The sequence below is a fragment of the Tauraco erythrolophus genome, chromosome 6, assembly GCF_009769465.1.
Source record: "Tauraco erythrolophus isolate bTauEry1 chromosome 6, bTauEry1.pri, whole genome shotgun sequence".
Taxonomy (NCBI): domain Eukaryota; kingdom Metazoa; phylum Chordata; class Aves; order Musophagiformes; family Musophagidae; genus Tauraco; species Tauraco erythrolophus.
The window spans coordinates 34,715,461-34,723,993 of record NC_141470.1 but is presented as its reverse complement, the minus strand read 5'-3'; the positions used below and the strand labels follow the sequence as shown (position 1 = coordinate 34,723,993).

Below are 8,533 nucleotides of genomic sequence, written 5' to 3'. Positions count from 1 at the left end.
TGTTCAGTTGTAAGGCTGTTTTACTTCTTTATTTGACAAGACTGTCCAGGACACTTGAAATGGCAGCCCTGCGACTCTTTCTATGCAGATTCTGTGTAGGTAGCAGAGCTGGACTATTACAGGAGTAGCACCAGTCTGTCTGTGCTTGTGTGCTTGAATTGCTGCCTAACAAGCTCAGAAGCAGAAAAAAGCTCCTTAGGTGGCAGTCTTGGCAGGCATGGGAATAATAGGGATTTGAGTTACTGGCAGTAATGAAGATAAGTCATACCGGAAGCCCAGTTAAAGCTTTTTTTCTTTTATCCTGCATCTCTGCAGCCTCTGGGGTGGTGTCAGTGGGGAAGAATGCGGCTGTGTATCTGAAAAGCAGCTCCGGCTGCTCTGGCGGTGCCTGAGCTGGGCTGGAGTCCCACTTTGCCTTTCTCGGTTGTGGACACTTTGCACGGGTGGTAAAAGGCATGAAATATATCATTAGAAGAATCTGCAGCATTGCCTCTAGTGTGTGGGTAGCATTTCTGGAAGCTATTGTGTGCTAAATCAACTTTTGTAATATATCTGGATTTTAGTTTCCTCGTTATTTTGGTTGCACATAAAGATTGGTCTCTCAGAAGACCATCTGAAAGCCCTCTGGGAGCTATTAGCATCCTGACTGCACACCTACAAGTGTAAACAAATACTCGGCTGGAATCAGGATTTGTAAAAACCACAATCTGTTTGCTGCTGGGGTCAATGAACTGCTTTCTTGCTTCCCCAAAGAAGACATTTTATTTTCTCTGTGGCAGAAAGCAGGGTGTTGTGGCTCAGTACCGCAGATTAGAGATTATGCCCTATTCAAGTAAGAAGTAGCAGGAGAGAACTTCTTTATTAAAGTGATGGTGGTGATGTTTGAATGTCCGTAATAGTAAAGAAGGTATAAAATTCTTTATGGAATCATAGAATCCTAGAATGGTTAGGGTTGGAAGGGACCTCAAAGATCATCTAGTTCCAACCCCCCTGCCATGGGCAGGGAAACCCTCCACTACACCAGGCTGCCCAAAGCCTCATCCAACCTGGCCTTGAACACTTCCAGGGAGGGGGCATCCACAACTTCTCTGGGCAACCTTTTCCAGTACCTCACCACCCTCAATGTAAAGAATTTCTTATATCTAACCTAAATCTGCCCTCTTTCAGTTTAAATCCATTGCCCCTTGTCCTATCACTACACACCCTTGCAAAAAGTCCCTCTCCAGCTTTCCTGTAGGCCCCCTTTAAGTACTGGAAGGCTGCAATAAGATCACCCCAGCGCCTTCTCTTCTCCAGGCTGAACAGCCCCAACTCTCTCAGCCTGTCTTCATAGCAGAGGTGCTCCAGCCCCTGGATCATCTTCTTGGCCCTCCTCTGGACCCGCTCCAGCAGCTCCATGTCCTTCTTGTGCTGGGGACTCCAGAGCTGAACACAGGATTCCAGGTGGGGTCTCACGAGAGCAGAGCAGAGGGGCAGAATCACTTCCCTTGACCTGCTGGCCACGCTCCTTTTGATACAGCCCAGGATACGGTTGGCTTTCTGGGCTGCCAGCGCGCATTGCCGGCTCATGTTGATCTTCTCATCCGCCAGCACTCCCAAGACCTTTTCCTCCGGGCTGCTCTCAATCCATTCTCTGCCCAGCCTCTACTTGTGCATGGGATTGCCCCGACCCACGCGCAGGACCTTGCACTTGGCCTTGTTGAACTTCATGAGGTTCTCACAGGCCCATCTCTCCAGCCTGTCAAGGTCCCTCTGGATGGCATCCCTTCCCTCCAGCATGTCCACAACACCACACAACTTGGTGTCATCTGCAAACTTGCTGAGGGTGCACTTTCTTAATACTGCAGTTTAAAGTAGTCCTTGGTTTTAGGTAAATCTGTACGATGAAAGCCACAGGGTTCATACAAAAAAGCCATGACAGCAATTAAGGAACTCAGGGGGAAAGGTCTGGGAAAAGGTTTGAAATAGTTGTAGGATGACTGCAGCACTTAGATTGGAATGTAACGGAGCTGGGCTGGGTTCCCTGCTCTGCCATGGACCTTCCCAAGGACCACAGGCAAATTGCTTCTGGCTGGAGACAATAACCATGCAGTTGCCTTCACTGCAGCACCCAACAGGTGCCAGCCACCAAGACCTCGAGCTAGGTCTTGCGCAGCACACAGGGAAAGGTAGGCATCTGGGGGCCAAAAACGCCTGCGTGCTAGGGAGTGGGTGAGGAACTGCTAGGAAGCAGTGGTGAGAGAGGAAGGTCCTAACGCCCTGTCCCAGCGCAGTGCAAAGGCATCTGCCTGCAGCTGGAAACCAGAGCCTTGTTCCACTTGGGATCCACAGCTCAGAGTTGTCTCAAAGAAAAGTGCCCACATCTGTTTCTAGCGAGGACTATAGGACTCGTTCTTTTCTTTAGCTGCCAAAAGACATGTTGAGACCAACAGCTACCTCTCGTTCAAGCTGTGCCACTATGGAGCAGGCACCTGAGGGAGGGGCAGTGTAAGGGCAGATGTAATGGTTGGGGTGCTGGGAGAGGCGTCCTGGGGCCTGTTTCCCACCCTGAGGCTTTGTTCTGTATTTTATCCTTTGACTGTTTCATCGAAAATACCTAAAAAATGCTTCTGTCAGGGACTGAAATGCAGCACCCCTTCCGCAAACTGATTGCCTTAACCATGAGGGTATGGGTTCCTGCTTTCTCTCCTATGGCTTGGGTGCTTCTTCTTTGTTTCACAGAGGCAGAAGGAGCGAGGCTGAGGAGATGCTCCCTGGCCCAGTCTGTTAGGTTTCCCGCTGGTTAGAGTGTAGTGCTGGGAGGTGGGGATCCTCTGAGGAGGGATGAAGCGTTGAACTTGTGTTCCTTTCCTGATGTGAAGATATTTTAGGCAATTAGGCTCTTACGGAGCAAATGGGTGACAAACCCACCTAGAGGTTTTGCAAAGAAAGCAGCCAGTCTTGCTGGTTTGTACTGCTCGTTGTACATGGGCTGAGGTTGGCGGTCCGCGGAGATGTGGGGTGTTTGCGAGGGGAATGCTCGGGCCGGATGGGGACTGTCACAGGGGACCAGGTATCCAGTTGTTCCAATGGCCCATTCCAGGCCTGCCCCGAAGCAGAAATGCAGACGTGCGGAGAAGGCTTAGGTGCAACAGGGAAAAGCGTAGTGAGCAATACCTCAAGATCTGGGCAGCAGCTGAACAGAGACTGTTTGGATTGCAACTGTAAATATAGGCTACGCGTTTCTACCTTCTAGTGACATCTAGCCCTTTTTCCCCATGTGCCTTCATCTGCACAGTGGGAATAACGCTAGATGTTTCCCACAGTAGTAGTGAGAGATGATGCTTTTCCAGACAGTGTGAGGATCTGCGATAGCTAGAGGCCCTTCTTGATATTTTGCTTGAATGCTTGATAGGTCTCAAGGATGTGAATTACTAATAGCAAGAAGGTGTAAACAAACTCACTGAGAAGAGATAAGACAGTGATGGGATGTAGAGCAGTTTCTACTAACATATTTTCATGCATATATGTCCCAGAAATCAAAGCAGAGAACAAAACTGAAAAACTGTTTCCCAGCTGTTGTGTGGTGTCTAAAGAAGGGGAGGAATCCATTTTAATATTTTATTGGTGAGATGTATCGTTTATAGTGGCTGTATGTCCTCAGAATATAGAAAAGATTAATTTTCTTCTTGCATTTCAGTGGGTTTCAATTGCTGAGATTTAAATCTACCTAAAATAGCCTTACAGAGCATCCTTCCCTGTACAAGATCTAATCATCCGACTTTATCCTTCGCAACGGCTGACTTCTCTGCTGACTGCAGCACTGAGCACATTTTCTCAGTGCATGCTGGGGGACATTCTGATTACCTGTTTGTCTCAGGATATGCCCTAGACTTTGTTAATCTAGGTTTATTATGCTAAGACTTTCCCACCAGCTTAGAGCTAATGCAACGGATTTTAAGGGTTTGCACAGTAGCAACTCTGTCAGTAGCCAGAGTTACCTCGGCAGTTTGATTAATTCAACAGGATTAAGCTTTCTTAGTACTTGGCTACCACAGGAGTGGAAAAAATCTGCCCTACCCCAGCATCATCAGGCCATAACAAGAAGATTATTTGTACGACATTACTTGCACTATTAAGGTCTGAAAATCATACCTGCGTTCTGATTTCTTAAAAAAGTCATTTTAGTTCGATCTGTTCCTTTTCCCAGCTGTTAAAAACTGTCACCCTCTCTTTATTCCTTGCCCTCTCTGCTACTTCCCTGATATAACCAGTCAGTCTGATTTGGCTGGATGGGTCCTCTGTGGATGTATGAGTACTTCTTTGAACCCAAGTTCATTCAAGGTTGCAGACCAGTTTCCTTTCATTGTCTTCAGGGACTCCTGGGTCAGCTCCTCTGCTCCAAAACCAGATGCTGGCAGCACTGAAGCCATGCAACAGTCACAAGGTAGATTTGAGAGGCTTTGGGACATGTGGCTGGCATTCTGGCAGGCAAGACAGACCCATGTTGTCTCAGCACTGATGTTTTTTTATGCCCCAGTACTGTCAGACTTTCATGGTGGGGCAGGTACTGAGGCTCAGTGGCCAAAGATATCAACAGCCATGAAAGGGAAACGGTTAATTTCTTGGGAAAGCATTATTTCGATTTCCGTGCCTGAAAGTAGTGAGTATGGCAGACTGATGAAAACAGTTTTCCCCTGAGCAGGAGATGTGAGCTTGAAGCGGATCATCCGCTGCTTCTGTCCTTGGCAGGGGAAGGGGCAGTCACTGAGCTGCGAACAGCTGCTTCCAGAGATGAATTTCATCACGGCTGATGTCAGGACTTGGCTGAAGAATGGCACATTAGCTGCAAAACCAGGAGCCTAATGCAAAAAGCTGTCTTCGCATTTCAGCACACCATCTGCCAGAGACTGTTAGGCCACACGATTGCAAGATACGTTTTGTGCTACGTATGAGGAAGGTGAACATGTTGCAGCATCCCAAGTGCTCCTCCTCGGGTGGGGTGGGAATGGGGAGGCTTTGTCTACAGCCTAGAGGGAAAGACCAGATCACATAGGCTCTAGCCAGTTTGTCAAAGGCCGTGCCACCTAAGCAGGAGAAACACCAGTACACGTGCCTAAAATTTCAGGCACACCTATTTGCTAGTATTTTGAACTCTGTTCGACCAGACAGAAGCACAGGTGAGGCCTTTCTGGTGCTGTTAACACCTCAACTTCACCAAAGGATGCAGTGCTGCGGTGCCAATGGAACAACGTTCGCAGGGCTGGAGCCCACATGCTGCCACCAATTAGTGGTGTGAGCAGGGATGAGCCGCCTGTTTTCTGTCTCAGAAAACCAGGAATACTTACACCCAGCTGGGGTTTTGTGTGAAACCTGGGCACAGAGTGCAACGCTACCACCGCTCAGTAAAATGTTTTTGTAAAGACTGCTGGAATCTCCAAGCATGGACTTGCCAAGCACTGTTACCAGGGTAATTCAAAATAATTTGGCTCCCTTCTCAGAGTGGTAGGAGACCTGGGCCGAAGGTGGTGGCCCAAGATGCACCTATGCTCTTTTTCCAGCCCTATTTCAACATAACACGTGTCTCTTCGCCAGACAGTAGTCATTTAATACTCCAGCAGATACTCCCTCACCCTCTGATATTGCTATTTAAATAAAAAAAAATAAATACATGCATAATAAAAGTGTATCGTTATATCTTCTGGGAGTGGGTACAACACACAGAGAACCTCAATTTGTTTGACAGTGCAAATGTCCTTTTCCAGGTGCAGCAAACCAAGGACAGGTATTTTAAAAGTACATTAAAACATGGCAATAGAAGCAGCACTCTGTTTCTTTGAAGAGGACAGTCCCATTTGTAGCAACATAGCAGCAACGTAGCGGAAAACGGGCCTATAGAGGAGCTTGCCAGTGGATTAAATAGGGATGTGGCTGCAAGTCCTACATTACTGACCGTTCATATTGACCTCTCCAGGCTTCTCGGTACCATGGGTCACAACACAGGAAACTCAGCTTCAGCTCGACTCCAGCACTCGTTAACAATGCAACTGTAGGCAAGTTACATGAACTGTCTCTGCTTCAACCTTTGAAGACAAACTATGGCGAGTCCAGTCTAGCCGTGCCTATCTATGTATGAAGCTGAATGGCTCTCACTTGTGTACCCTCTGCGAACACATCATCCAGCCTACAGGAGAATGCACGCAGATCTTGGTGTCTCCTGGAGTGTGGTAGCAGGACACTGTCATCCTCTCTCCCAAATACAGCATGCAGATACTGTCAGGTACACATCACTTGTACATCAGATACATCACAACATGCTGCTGTGATTTTGATGGTACCCTACTCAAGGTCAGGAATGAACCAGAAAGCTGTGCTGAACCTCAACCCACCATGTACAGTGCCTTCCCCAGGACTTAGCTCAGCTCTGGAGAGCAGAGGGCAATGCTACTCAGAGCTGCAGGAGCTCCTTGTGAACCTGTGCATGAATTCTCCGCTCCTACAGTTGTTACTTCTAAATAAAAACGGCCTCCTTCAGGACTAGAGACAGCAGTACGTGGTTATACCTAAAACACACTCACTTGAAACAGGTGATGAATTTGCTCCTAACTCCATGTTTCCTAAAAGAGTTGTGGGAGGGCAGGAAACACACCTGTAATATGAGATGGCTGGGAAGGAATTAGCCGCTTCCCTTTGCCAATTGTCAGGTGTGCGTGTGCATGTGTGTTTGCTCTGAAGGCTGGTTTCTTCTGAATGTCCGATAGAAAGATGATCTTGAGGGCTCTGGAAGAATTTATAGCATCGCAAGATGTGGTAATCAAGAGCAGTGAGATACTCAATGCTGAGCATAGGACAATGGAGGAACTTTTCATGTTCAAGATAGGGTGGTTGGTTGTTTGCACAGGTCTAGTAACGAATTCTGTTCTGGTTTTTAAGGAATAACAATATTATTCCTAGAGATGTGAGTGTATCAAGGAGGGTTAAAAATTATAAAAGACATTAATTTAAGGTAGTAAGAAAGCTGTGAAAATTCCAGCATCATTCAAGAAGAATGAAAAGGTTAAGGGGGAAAGGAAATTAACCTTTAAAGTACTGTCATTTCAATTTAAAAGACATTAATTTTGGTTTCTTTTTGTGTTTGTGGTTTCACCTAAACAAGATTAAACGATTTTACTATACAAATGAATAAAGTCTAGATTTGTTATCACAAGAAATTTTTAATATGGTTTGTGACAAGCAATATCAAAGTTACCAACTCTCAAGCTTCGTGTTCTGAAACCAGACAACTCTCAGCAACAAAAAAAGTTGTGCACTGATAAACATAGGAGGCATATTGTATTTTTTAATTAAATATGAAAACATGAGCTGTGTACATTATTTTTTCCCTAGAAAACACAGCAATTTCAAAAGTTTATCATAAAATATTTTCATGAAATGAGTGAACCAGCAAACACATGCACTTGTGTGCCTTCCCCCCTCCCAAGATAAACGTGATAAGAGACATACGCAAATGTAAAAGTAAACAGAACAAGTGGCATTTTGTTGTTGTTGTTTGGTTATTTTTGGAAAGGATGGAATGTAACATTGTGCTCGACTTTCTATGTCACAACAAAAAATATTTGGTGCAATATTTTAACATTTTCTTTTTAACTTTCAATCTGGTGGAGAAAAATACGTTTTTCTATAATAAAATATGTCTGTTCTTTTTAAAACTTAACTTTTTTTGCACAAAATAATTTTGTAAACTGTCATTTCAAGGGCAAGGTAGGTGGTGCCATGTCAATGTCCTCCCCCCCCCCCCCCCCCTTAAAAACGTGATCGGTTATCTGAAGCAAAACAGGGAAACACAAAAAAGAGCGGAGCAGAGGCTGCTTTGCAAAGAGAAAGAAGGGCGTGTCGGACGGGGGGGAGAGGGAAGGGAGCGTGTGGTAGGACAGAAAAAAGTTAAAGGTCACTTTCGCCGTAGAGTGCCGTGGAGAAGGACATGTAGTCCAGGGCACCGGGTACAGCATCCCGGCCGTTGTAGGGTGCCATTCTAGCAATGCAATATTCAGCCTGATCAGGAGGCAGTTCGCGCCGTAATTCATCCACAGTGATGTAGTTCTGCAATGAGGACAAACGATAAGGTGATTGTTACTTTCAGAAAACCGACTTTCCTCAGAGGGACAACCACTCCCTTGTCCCCCCAGGGCAGAACACAACAGTCAGGGGCAGGACCCCAACGACTAGACTAGTACTGTACACCCAGCATGGGGAGCTTTCTGCATATGTGCCTTGGGAGGAAATGCAGTCGCTCCCTACCATTTGGACAACAAAATGTTTTTTACAAGGGAGATGAAGTGTGTTTTTGGAGGAGAGATGCTGGCACACCTGGAGAAAAGACCTGGAGGTAAGTAAGGTAAGTTGTAAGACTGTGCCTTCCTGTTGACAGTGGAGGTCCTGCTGAAAGCAAATGGGAGGAAGCAGAAATTTCATTTGGATCCTGTCCCTCGCTGGCAGGGGGTAACAGCTGCTTGTGCTGCTTGAGAGTTGCCAGTCCCTCTCCTCAGAGCAAGGA

General features: G+C 46.3%; 1 protein-coding gene across 13 annotated transcripts in view; it reads right to left on the bottom strand.

The window, feature by feature from the left end:
• Positions 1 to 7,211: 7,211 nt before the first annotated feature.
• ACTN1 (actinin alpha 1) overlaps positions 7,212 to 8,533 on the bottom strand; it is a 93,102-nt gene continuing 91,780 nt past the window's right edge. For all 13 annotated transcript variants that reach the window (XM_086613759.1, XM_086613761.1, XM_086613756.1 and 10 more), the window contains one exon: positions 7,212 to 8,079. In XM_086613759.1, coding sequence (XP_086469885.1) covers positions 7,921 to 8,079 — 159 coding nt within the window. In that variant the 3' untranslated portion in view covers positions 7,212 to 7,920. The remainder of the gene's footprint in view (positions 8,080 to 8,533) is intronic.